This window comes from Nomascus leucogenys, chromosome 21, assembly GCF_006542625.1.
Source record: "Nomascus leucogenys isolate Asia chromosome 21, Asia_NLE_v1, whole genome shotgun sequence".
Classification (NCBI taxonomy): Eukaryota; Metazoa; Chordata; class Mammalia; order Primates; family Hylobatidae; genus Nomascus; species Nomascus leucogenys.
In genome coordinates, this window is record NC_044401.1 from 45035807 (window position 1) to 45049117 (window position 13311).

General features: G+C 42.7%; 1 protein-coding gene across 20 annotated transcripts in view; it reads left to right on the plus strand.

Annotated features, from left to right (window-relative positions):
• The window catches only part of KALRN (kalirin RhoGEF kinase), a 694786-nt gene that overhangs the window by 371890 nt on the left and 309585 nt on the right, over positions 1-13311 (plus strand). For all 20 annotated transcript variants that reach the window (XM_030802195.1, XM_030802198.1, XM_030802200.1 and 17 more), the window contains exon 14: positions 5551-5746. In XM_030802195.1, coding sequence (XP_030658055.1) covers positions 5551-5746 — 196 coding nt within the window. The remainder of the gene's footprint in view (positions 1-5550; positions 5747-13311) is intronic.

The following is a 13311-nucleotide window of genomic DNA, read 5'->3' on the forward strand; positions in this document are numbered from 1 at the left end:
TTCTCATTGTTTCTCTTCTGATTTGTTACTGAGTCATATTAGGAAATCCTTGAATGTTTATGCAGAGCACCTGCTGTGGGAGCCAAAGTCATTTGCACTTGCCTTACAGAGACCCTGCCTGTGTTGGGAACAGATCATATTTCTATCTGATGCAATTTAAGTCTCAATACCAAATTGCAGATGTGTTTCCTATTCATGACAAAGGCATCTGGATAACCAGATAATTCTATATAGGTTAATATTACCTTTATACTGAGCAATCTGGCAGAGTCGGTTTAAAAAAAATTACTAAAGTCTTTAAAAATATACTGTACTCTGCTCACTTCATCAGCACATATGCTAAACTGGAATGATACAGAGATTAGCATGGCCCCTGATGCACAAATATGTGAAGCGTTCCATAAATTTTTTTTTTTTTTTTTTTTGAGACGGAGTCTTGCTCTGTCACCCAGGCTGGAGTGCAGTGGCACGATCTCGGCTCACTGCAATCTCCACCACCCGGGTTCACGCCATTCTCCTGCCTCAGCCTCCCGAGTAGCTGGGACTACAGGTACCCGCCACCACGCCCGGCTAATTTTTTTGTATTTTTAGTAGAGACGGGGTTTCACCATGTTAGCCAGGATGGTCTCGATCTCCTGACCTCGTGATCCACCCACCTTGACTTCCCAAAGTGCTGGGATTACAGGTGTGAGCCACAGTGCCCAGCCAAAAAATTTTTTAAAAAATACTGGAGGAAGGCAGTGTGTTTTCTTGCAAGGATAAATTATGCCTGGCATTTATCTAAGGCCACAAACACACGATTTCTTGGTCTGCTCAAAAATATATGATTAATTTAAAAGGCTCATGTGAAGTGAAGAAAACTGAATTATGGGTTTTGTTTTTTGTTTTGTTTTTGTTTTTGTTTTAGAAGAAGAAGAAGAAAACAAGAAGGGTAAAACTGGTACTTTTCTGAAGTGGGAATAGTAAAAAGAAAGATATCCCCCAAAATTAATTCTTGGAGCAGCCCTATTGATGTAACACCATGGTTAAGAGCATTGGACTTGGTCATTAAATGCTCAGCTCTGCCACCACCAGCTCTGAGACCATGGGAAAAACTATATGACTTCTCTGTGCTTTCATTTCCTCCTATAGTGCTATGAGGATTAAATAAAGTTGATCAAACACTTCACACACTGCCTGCCCCATAATAAATGCACAATACAAAGTAAAGTGTCTTCTTCAATCATACTATCTTCTTCATCATTATTGCCAACATCAAAACACTGATCTGAAGAAAGAACTATACATTCTCCAGGCTTCATAACAGACCTGGGTTCCCTCTGGGAACCTTGTGGTCCATCTTTCATTCACTGGCTTCAGGCCCTAGTTTCTAGCCTGAACAAATTCTTTCCAGATGGAGTTAAATCACTAAATTCACTTGCGGGCACAGGCTTTTCTTCTCAGTCTTGTCTCTCTGTATTAGCAAACTAACCCATGACCCATGTTATTAGATAAGCCAGAGAAAAATATTCGGGTCTAGGTGTTGTCGTGAAGCTCTTCATGCCAGAGGGTTTACTCTGAAGGGTGGTCAGGGCTTAAGCAGATTGGGAGGAAGGACAAGGGCATTTCAGGGCTATTAGACCAGTGAAGAAGGCTGGAGAGGGCAGAACTTGCTCTCAGCATCAGCAAGTAAACCATCTGACTGGTTCATAACAAGCGCACAGGGTAAGCCTGGAAAGCTAGGTTTGTTCATTAGCAGTAAGGTCAACATAAGCTTTGAAAACAACTATTTTTCTTTTTAAAAAATGAACCCCTATTGTCTTCCAGCCTTATGCCCCAGAAAGAAGGTGGGAAGGAAGAACCTAATGAAAAAAACATTCCTTGAGGAAACAGAAAATACTTAGGAAAGAGAATAATTTAAATTCCAGTATACATTAAACACACAAATCAGACTAATTGAAAGCTGTGGGCATCAGTGCCTGGGGGAGAGAAGGGAGGGGGAGTCCAACAGAAAGAAGAGAGAGCCTGTGGACCCAGGGAGGGCAGCCTTAGGAGGAGGCCCTGGAAATTCCCATTCTCCAGGCTTCATAACAGACCTGGGTTCCTCAGTTCAATGGTGTCAGACGATGAGAGTAGAGGAGGTTAAGGAGAGGAGAGGAAAGAATATAGAAACACCAGATATAGAATCCTGGACATATTTCACATTTAGCTTAGATTCGAATTCCTAAGATTCCAGACCTCTGAGATCACTCTCTCAACTAAAGCCCTCTGACCTGACTCTGTTCTCCCTCACCAGGACCAGGACCGTCAGCACCTTCCACTCCATAGATTCCTGGCTATGGGACTCCTTGGATCTTCCTGCGGCAAATAGATACCTCATAGACTCAGTTTCACAGAAACAAACAGAACCTAAAATCAAAAGAAAAGGCAGGCTCTTCCTTTCATGCTTGTTGTTTTAGTTTTATTCGAATTCCCCTTAGTTTGTAGGCCAGAAAATGGAGTAAAAATTGTGATTTGGGCTATTTTACATATATTATCTGATAAAGAACTTACATCCAGAATATATTTAGAACTTTTACAAATCTACAATGAAAAGTTAATTAACTTAGTATTTTAAAAAGAGCAAAAGACTTGAAAAGACATCTTACAAAAGTAGATATACAAATGGTCAATAAGCATTTGAAAATGCTCTCACCATCATGAGTCATCAAGAAAATACAACTTAAAACCATAATAGCACTTCACACCCACTAGCATGGTTAAAATTAAATAGACTGATAATGCCAAATGATGGTGAGGATGTAGAGCAACCAGAACTTGAATACGCTGCTACTAGGAATGTAAAATATTACAATCATTTTGAGGAACTCTGATGGTTCCCTTATAAAGTTAAACATACACTTACCCTAAGACCTATATATAATTCCACCCCTAAGTAATTATGCAAGAGCAATGAAAACCTATGTCCACAGAAAGACATCTATAAGAACTTTCACATCAACCTTATTCATATTAGCCAAACACTGGAAACAACCCAATAATTCATTAGGAGGAGAATGGATAAACACATCGTGGCCTATATATACAATGGTACTCTACTCAGCTGTAGCAAGGAATGAACTAAACATACACACAGCAGCATGGACGAATCTTGATACAACATGTTGAACAAAAGCCAGATGTTAAAAAAAAATTCTGTGTGATTTCATTCATATTAAATTCAAGAATAAGCAAAACTACATCTATGATGATAGAAATCAGAAATTGGTACCTAGTTGTGGGTTGGGAAGGGGAGGAATGGATTGGAAGGGGGCACAAGTAGGTTCTCTAGAGTGATGGAAAAGCTCTATAGTTTATTTTTGGCGATGACTACATGGGTGTATAAAATTGTCAAGACTCAGAACTGAATGCTTAAAATATGTGTATTTTGTATGTAAATTATACTTCAGTTTTTAAAATACAGTAACAAAAAAGATATTTATAGGCTTTGTTCTATAAAAACTATAAAAGCCTATTTATACTTTAAATTATGCTTTTTTTTTTTTTTTTTTTTTTTTAGAAACAGGGTCTCTATCACCCAAGCTGGAGTGCAGTAGCATAATAATAGCTGACTGCAACCTTGAATTCCTGGGCTCAAGTGATTCTCCTGCCTCAGCCTCCCAAGTTGCAAGGACAACAGGTGCATGCCACCATGCCTGGCTAATTTATTATTATTTGCTTTGGAGAGACAGGTTCTCACTGCGTTGACCAGGCTGGTCTTGAACTCCTGGCCTCAAGTGATCCTCCCGCCTTGGCCTCCCAAATCACTGGGATTATAGGCACAAGCCACTGCACCCAGGCTAAATTATCTTTTTTAAATAATCTCTTTTAGCCTCATCAGTCTAACCCCTTTCTCGAGTTAGAGAATGAAGTACTTTTCAAAGATGGGGCTTTAACAAAAACCTACGTTGCCTGCCAACCCAGTAGCTCCCAGATCCCCCAAGGATGCCCCACAATAAGTAATACTGGGTTTTTCTGCTGAGCTCAGCAGTTCTCTAAATTGACCTGAAAAGATGTGGGGTGTGAAGTGAGAACCTAGGGCAGCGAGAGTGATACTTTCAATTTCCCCATTTCTCCTTCAAAGAGAGCAAGTACAATTTAATCTGTTTCTATTTTGCTTGAAGAAACGTCTTGTTGTTAGACAGAAAAGTGAAATCCTGTGACCCAGACAGCAGCCCCTTGTGAGGTGCTGCTTGGCTTTCCCATCCTAGTGTGTGTACCTCAGCATGGAATATAAGAGCACTGCTCCCACTTGCTTCAATCCATTGTCTGTCTCTCTGTGTCCCTGATGCTCCTGGAGCAGCAGTTTTTGATAACTTGGAAGGTTATGCCATGTGGGAGCTGGCATGAGACCCAGCATCATGAAAACCACTCAACTAAGGCTCTGGGATATATGCTTAGATGGCCTGGGCCATCCTGGGAATGTGTGACCTGGAGTGACACTTTCCTCTCCTGAGAAAAGAGGATGACAGTACACATGCTGTCACCTTCAAGGGGTGTCATCGGGGTAACACGAGATAGCAGATCTGAAAATCACGTTTAAAAACTTTTAATTTTGATTTGCACAGGTGGAATTATCTAGTTCAGTACTTCTGAATTCCTAGTCTGTGGATGATTGCAGAGATTATAAAGGAAGTGTAGGATTTAGTTTCTATTTGCAGAAAACTGAGAGTAGACCCGGTGAAGTCATGTGAGTTAAGGGGTAGAGAAATGAACAATTAGCAAGCTGCTATTAAGGCAATGTTTCCATTCATTACATGCTTTAGTATTCATTAGAATCATTAATGCCTTTCAATTGATTAAATCTGCTTGAATTCCTAGAGGTATGCTACACATTTATACTTTGTTTAGTCACTATTTTTAGGTGTCAACCTTTGTAATAGAAGGACAGAATGTTGCACCATAGAACACAGGAACCAGAGCAGGACCCTTGGTTTTGATGGACACCAGCTCTTGAACTGATTGTGTAACTTTGGGCCATTCACCAGGCTTTTCTAGCCCTCAGTTTCTATTTCTGAAATAAACCCACTACTTGATTTCTAAGGACCTCTTTAGTTATGAAAATGGTTACAGCAACAACTGTGGGATGGTAGACAAAGTCTTTGCAGTTAGTAGAAGAACTTTATCCCTCTCTGGCAGGGTAAATAACCCCATCTGGCTGTGTGAGGGTCAACTTCCTCTTCTAGAAGATGGACCTGGAGATCTCCACCATGCCTGCTTCATTGAGTTATTGTGAGGATTGAACATCAAGGAGTATGCAAAAACTTTATAAGCCATAATTCATAATATGAATGTTTGCTGCTGTTCCTTTGCTGTTGCTATAGGCACTGAAACACCTAGAGAGCACTCTTGGAGCCATGTATACAAGAGTATATGGCAATGTTGCTTAAATAGTCTAATGGTTGAAGATTTCCAAAGCAGAGACTTATCTGAGGGGTGGATTCATGAATAAGGCTTGGAATCGTGAGCCTTAAATTAATAGTCTCTCGTGGACCTGGTGAGCTTGTGCTGATGACAGTGGTTCCCTCACAGGTGACAGCAGAGCTAGACGCCTGGAATGAAGACTTGCTTCGGCAGATGAATGACTTCAACACAGAGGACCTAACCCTGGCAGAACAGCGGCTGCAGCGCCACACAGAACGGAAGCTAGCCATGAACAACATGACCTTTGAGGTCATCCAGCAGGGACAGGATCTGCACCAGTACATCATGGAGGTCCAGGCATCAGGTGGGTGACCTTGCTCATTCTCCTGGCAGGGGAGATGATGAAAACAAGCATACCAGCTAGCCTGCAAGGAGCACTGCCACATTGTTTATTCATTTTATTCCTACAGATGCAAAGAATAGAGATTTTTACCCACATTTTTTTTTAAAGAAAGGAAACAAGGCCAGGTGTGGTGGCTCATGCCAGTAATCCCAGCATTTTGGAAGGCTGAGGTGAGTGGATAATTTGAGGTCAGGAGTTCGAAAGCAGCCTGGCCAACATGGTGAAACCCCTTCTCTAGTAAAAATACAAAAATCATCCAGGTGTGGTGGCAGATGCCTGTAACCAGCTACTCGAGAGGCTGAGGCAGGAGAATCGCTTCAACCTGGGAGATGGAGACTGCAGTGAGCTGAGACCATGCCACTGCACTCCAGCCTGGGCAAGAGTCAGATGAAAAAAAAAAAAAGAAAAGAAATGGAAGCCATGAGAGCTGAAATAGTGCCCAAGGTTGCCCAGTTAGGCTGTGCTGAAGTTGGGAATAGGGCCAGGGTTTTCTGGTCTGCAGAGTGAGAGAATCGATGATGGTAATCAGCACAGATTCCTTTAAAAAATGGTAGCCTGGAAAAACAAACCAGAAGCAGTCAGACATTCATATGGATTGTATTCACATGTGTAGTGGTTTCCTCTTCTGCTCCCGACCCCTGCTGCCAGCACGCATTCTCCAGCCCTATCCTCTACTCCTAAGCTATCTCCTTGTCTCCGGTTCCTGCTTCTCAGTCTCCTCAATTGTTTTTTTTTTTTTTTGAGACAGAGTCTCGCTCTGTCACCCAGGCTGGAGTGCAGTGGCGCAGTATCGGCTCACTGTAAGCTCCGCCTCCCAGGTTCACGCCATTCTCCTGCCTCAGCCTCTCCGAGTAGCTGGGACTACAGGCGCCCACCACCACGCCCGGCTAATTTTTTTATTTTTAGTGGAGATGGGGTTTCGCTGTGGTCTCGATCTCCTGACCTTGTAATCCGCCCGCCTCGGCCTCCCAAAGTGCTGGGATTACAAGCGTGAGCCACCGCGCCCAGCCAGTCTCCTCAATTGTTAATCACTGGTCTTTGGGTGAGTATAAACAGTGATGATAAAAATTTATGACAAGATCATATAATTTTATAACTTCTCAGAAAAACATGGCTGAGTTACTCAGATTTAACTTCTTTTCCTGCTCAAGATTTATTCAAAATTTATCTAACAAATGAGTGAGCCCTTACTATTATACTTCCCACTCCCCAAGTCAGCCTTTATGTTAGAATGAGAGAGCACCATGGTGATCTTGAGGACCGCTGGTTGAGAAGAAAAGAAGTCACATGGCTGGTCACATCCCAAGGGAGTGCTAGAGCCCAGATCTCCACCTTCCAACCCACTCCACTGCCCTCCCACCGGGGTCCTTGTTGGCTCAGGTTCCTCACTCTCCAACGCGAGGTAGATAGGAGCTAAGGCCATCAACTATAAAACGCAGCTGGGCCATGTCCCTGCTTATCCCGAAGGATATGGAAATCCTGAGATTGTCGGGGGGGACCTTAGCAGTCATACTGAACTTTAAAGTACCGTGTTTCTTTCAATGACCTGAAAGAGTAAAGACCAGCATTCAAAGGGACTTCACTCCTGACCAGAGGAGAGACAGTCTAGTAAATTCTGTTCACTTTTGTCAGCATAGTCTGTCCTTGAATTTTCATCTGTGCTGTGAACAGACTGCCTCTGAGACCCAGGCCTGTTCACAGGTGTGCAGCTGAAACCCAGGCCTGTTCACAGGTATGCAGCTAGTGCTCTGTGTCGTCCCAGGAAGGGCTACTCACCTTGCAGTCTGTCTGGGGACTTTTTTTTTTTAATGACAGTGCCCAGGCCCCATGTCCTGATATTCTGGTTTAACTACCTCTAAATGGAACTTGGGCAACAGCAAAAAGCTCCTCAGGTGATCAACTGTGTGGCCAGGACCAAGAACCACTGCTTTTAATCGTGATAATTAAACCACAACAGCTGACATCTCTGGAATGACCTAGGACAGTGGCTTTCAAAATGTGATCCGCATATCAGCAGCATTAGCATCACCTGAGGATGTGTTTGAAATGCGAGTTCAAGGGCCCATACCTGAACCCATTACATCAGAATCTCATAACATAAATGTTTGCTGCAGTTCCTTTGCTGTCACTATAGGCATTGAAACAGCGCATACTCTTAAAGCCCTGTACACAGGAGTACGTGGCAATGTTGCTTAAATAGTCTAAGGGTCAAAGAATTCCCAAGCAGAGACTGATCTGAGAGGTGGTTTCATGAATAGGGCAGTGTTGCTTAAATAGTCTAAGGGTGAGCAGAGTGTGGCCCAGCAATCTGTGGTTCAATTAGCCCTCCAGGTGATTTCGTGCACCACTGACCCAGCATGTTGCTACTCAGTGTGGGCCCTGGGCCCAGCAGCACCAGCATCACTTGGGAGCAGATTAGGAATGCAAAATTGCTGGCCTTATCCCAGACTTGTGAATCTGAATGTAGATGTTAACAAAATCTCCAGGTAAATGCTGTGTACATTAAAATCTGAGAGTCAATGTTCTAGGACACAGACGGTACCTTATTAGGGAAGTCGGGGAAACCATAATCCTTTCTCTGTGACTGAGAATCTTACCTGGACTCGGGATTTATCCCATGGCCTGCCCTCATGGTACTTACTGTAGCTGTCTATGCAGCTACGACTGGGAACCATAAGAGAATGCAGACACAGCATCTAGCAGAGAGACGGGCAGAGAAGCTATGCAGGGATGCTCACCCTTCATCTCTCACAGTAGGTGTGTCCAGCAGGAAAAGGAGTCTTGTCTGCCTGGAAACCTGCAGCACTTACTACCAGGGTGCTGACGTGACCCTGGGCATGCCAACCTCTGTCCCAAGAGCCAAGTATCCATAGTAACAGAAAGACTACTGGGAGTTGGAAGTCCCTGAGGACTGCTTATGACTGAGGTGGGCTGTGCTTGGCGTCCACCTAAACTATGAGGGCTGAGTGGGTGAAAACACCCTAGGCAGATGGGCTGCCCACCCCTACAATATCCTGTTCTAGAAATGAGCTTTGTCAAAGGAGGTTTGATTGGCCTCTTCAGTGCCTCTTACTGAGGTTGGCTGTTCTCCTGCTCCTACCACAGCTAGCTGTTGGGTCTCATAGCCCATGAGGCTTTCAAGAGAATGAATCCAGGGGTTTTAGGAATGCTCACTCCCTGTCTATGGCTGAATGCCTGGTTCTGCAGGGGAGGCATCTAACTTACTTCTGGGCTTAGGGAAATGGAGGGTAGATTCACACCAGAGCTGGAGGGTGGGGATGGGGTAAGGGGTGAGCCCAGGTGGGCCTTGTCCCCCAGTGGCTGAGGAATGTAAGACTTCAGAGACACAGGACTGAGGCAATAAATGGCTTGGGAATTTATAGTCTTTGTTTAATGGACTGTATTTGAACTAAAGGTAAAATAAACTGTTGTCTTAGAAAAAGGACAATTAGCAATATTAAAACTTTTGTTGGCATTTAGCCCATGCTAAATAAGGGCTTATGCTTTGATTTTACAGTAGCAAATGGAACTAGGGAATTTTTATATGCTTCTTTTCAAGTGTGAAGTTTATAATATTGAGCCAGGCTCTACTAAATCCCTCTGGTGTGCCCACAACTCTAACCAAAGCAAAAGCCTTTGCTTAACTTAACATCAGGCTCAGGAATAGAGTAAATAGGAACAATTTCTTAATTTGCTCATTGTTCTTTCCTCACTATGGGATCATCTATTTGAGCCTCAAGTTGGGAGGTGGTAGGTTTTGCTGAAAGAAGTTGAGAGAAACATGCTGGCTGAATTCAAGGTCCAGTCCCACCACCAACTAGCAGTCTGATTTTGGAAGTCTCTTTTCTTTCTCTTTAGACTTTAGTTTCTTCTTCTGTCTAGTGTGGCAGGCCTTGATTCCTAAGGTTCCCTCCAGTTCTCACTTTCCGTAATTCAGCCAAGCTGCCCTCATCTGCCAGGCCATACTTCTTCTCTCCCATGAAATCTGACCATGCGACTGTTACACTTGACTTTTGGAATAAGACAAGAGCGATGTACCCTATGGATATGTTGTTTTTGTGATTTACTCAAAGCATCAAGTTCTCTCTTTATACAAGATTTGTAAATGAGAAATCTCTGGAGTCTGTGGCCATGATACTTAAAATTTACTTTGCCTGAGAAGAACCCAACCCCAACGTTTAAAAATAAATAAATTCTTAAAATAAATTAAGTTTTGTGAGGATCACTCTTCTCCTTGAGCATAAAGGCTAGAATACAAAATCAAGAGGAAATCCTGGGTTGAAATCCCAGCCACACCTCTTAGGACCTGAGTGTCCTTGTACATGTTCGCCTGTCTCTCTAAGCCTTGCCTTCCTCTGAAAAGTAGTGATCATCAGAATCCTTACCACATAGGGTCATGTGAGGATGAAGTGGGATAACATGGGAGGATGGAAAAGGTTCAGTGAAGCTTGGCAACTAGTATATTTTCTACTCCTATTCTAGCACATGCTGCATTCTGTTGAAGTTATTTGTGTTCCTGTAGTTTTTCCAGCAGCATGAAGGAACAAATTCTTTCTTCCCTCTTTACATTCCCAGCATCTAGCAGAGCCAGTGTCTTGTGCCTAGCAAGTTCTCAATAGTAATGTTTGCTGAATTAATTGAGAATGAACATCAGTGTGCAGTGTGGGTGTAACAGATGTAGGTAAAAATAATGGAGCACAAATAATTTTACTAGTGTCAAAAAGGAAAGAAAAAAAATCTGTGGGTTTTTTATTTTTTTATTTTTTCAAAATGAAAGCTACTCTGGGGTTAATAGGAATGTGGATCTGAGGGGCTGAGAGGAGGGGAAGAAGAAACCTTGATGTAAAACAATGGTTCTTAACCTGTCTGTAGATTGAGAATCACCTGGGAACCTCTTAAAAATACCAATGTCTGGGTTCCATCCCTCAGGGAGTCTTAGTTAATTGGTCTGGGGTGGGCCCAGATTTTTTTTTAACTTCCCAGGTGATTTAAAGGTACAACCAGGGTTGAGAACACTGATCTAAAAACCTCATTAAAGGACTTTGTGATTTCTGAACTAGTGTAGGTAGAGGGAGTGACACAGACAGAGAAATGGAGAGAGGAGGAGAAAAGAAAAGAGAAAAGAAGATGTTCTGTATCTGAGGCTGATACCAATATTTAAAGAACACAAACAGTTTTTTAAAACATGTTACAAGTATGGGCAGCATAGCCAGAAGTATCTAAATCTTACTCTAGACCACAGTCACCTCTCTCCTTGAGGAAATTAAAGTGGTACCCTCATCTGGTAACAAAGGAAAGCAAACTAACGCTTATTATTGTTAGCTGTGGCTTTTAGCCCTAAGGAAACACAAGTGCAGAGCGTTCTACTGAGTGTAGCAGAAGGAATATCTCTGTTTCCTGTACTGTCTTATCCAGTGGTTCATAATCTTGGTTGCATGTTGGAATCACACCTGGAGCTTTAAGACTTACTAATGGTTGGGTCCCCGCCACAGAGATTCTGTTGATATTGGTCTGGGGTGTGGTTAGGAGGTGGTGATTTTTTTTTTTTTTATTCTCCAGCTGATACTTGGGAGGTTGAGGCAGAAGAATCGCTTGAACCCAGGAGGCAGAGGTTGCAGTGAGCTGAGATTGCACCACTGCACTCCAGCCTGGGCGACACAGCGAAACTCAGTCCAAAAGACTGCTGAGTCCGATGTGAGCCAGGGTTGAGAGAAGCAGTCTAACAGCATTAAAGCCACCATTGTTTCCAATGATATACATTAGGCGAGTACATAAACACCTGTCAGTAAGATTTTATATTTACATTTTGTACAAGCCATTCAATAGTTCCATCAGCAATCAAAAGTGTATTCATTATAATTTCTCTGAGGGAGAGGAAAAAGTGAGAAAATGAATATTTTAAGCTTACTAGATGCCAAGCACTGTATACATTGTATCTCACTTAGTTCTCACAACATCCCTGAGAAGTCCTCTTTGTGATTCCCATTTTACAGACAAGGAAACCCAGGCTCAGAGAGGGTAAGAAGCCCAGAGTCTCACCATTCACAGCATACAGAGCAAATCTAAGCCTGTTCTTCCCCCAAGCTCTCGGGTACTTTCCACCACAGCATATGACCTCAGTTCTCTAAAGAGGCTCATTTGTTCATTGATTAGGTATTTATTGGGTGATATGAGTGAAGCATTGTGCTAGGGCCTGAAGAGGCAGAGATGGATATGACTGATATGGCCCTGGCATCAGGAAGCCTGCATTCCTGGAACAACATGGATAAGTTAATAAGGAACCAGCTTCAATGGAAGTGTTCTGATTGGGGTATGGGCACAGGAAATTGTGGGGCCACATCAGAAAGAAGTTTCTAAAAAAGAGCCTGACAAATGATTTCCTCACAAATATATTCCACTACTTGATGGAAAGAGGAAACATGTCTTTTTGCATTTCTAAGAACCCCTAAGAAAAACAGATATATCAATAGATTGAGAGCAGTAATGTCAACACAAGCAAACTCTGCCTGCTGCTGATTGACAGATAAAGACCATTTGATGGGCTTTAACTGGGACTCGTGTCAGTGTGTTTGGGGGCAGTGGGAGAGGGGGTAATTTCTATTCTTCTAGGTGTGGCTGGAATAAATCTTCATGTTCCTCCCATTTACTCCATCCACAATATGATGTGTTCCTGAGGAGTGCAGAGGTGCAATAAGCATTGTCTTCATCCATTTTATTTCCTGTGTTTATCTCACATAAAACATCATCAAATGAGATGGATGAAAATGCAGGGACTGAGTCTCAGGACATGCTGGGAGCCCGCTCTGTTTGATGTCCTAAGCAGGTGGCTGTCCTCTTTGATAGGTAACATGTGGTGTGGCAGAGGTGAGCTATGAGGCTCACATAGAAAGACATTTTGCCCAAGCCCAGGATCTTGAACACCAGAGATACATGCAGAATGAATATGAGCTACAACAAATCCGCATCGAGACTGGAAGTGAGAAAGAGCGTCTGCTTCTGCAGATGGATCTTAAATTGCATTTCCAGAAAGTAAAGATAAGGGTCAGGGGTCATCCCACTATGCCAGGCACTGCAGAGGTAGAAATTTTTGTATTCTTACTTTTGATTTCAGTCAAGGAGATGCTCTACCTCATCCCCTTGGTAATTGAAAATAGTAACTGGAAGGAGTTGGCTGCCAAAAGAACAAGCCATTCTTTTCTCTGTCTCCCACAGATATTTCAGGAGCTAGGACTTGGAATTATGAAACAGACACAAAAAATAAACATGAAAAGATACTGAAATTATTACCGTGTAACACCAGAAAAAGTAAACTGTTCCCACTTTCCCATATTGTCCTTATATAAAACATGATTTTTGCCTCCAGAGATGAATTTCCCTTAGCATGTACAGACTTTCCTTATACTCCCCCAACTATATGTTGCAGGTGTGTTGGTGGTGGCAGTGATGGATTTCTGATGGTGTGAGTTAGAGTGATGGGGAAATCTCCCAAATGGGATTTATTTTTTAGGTAGCCATATGTTGAGATT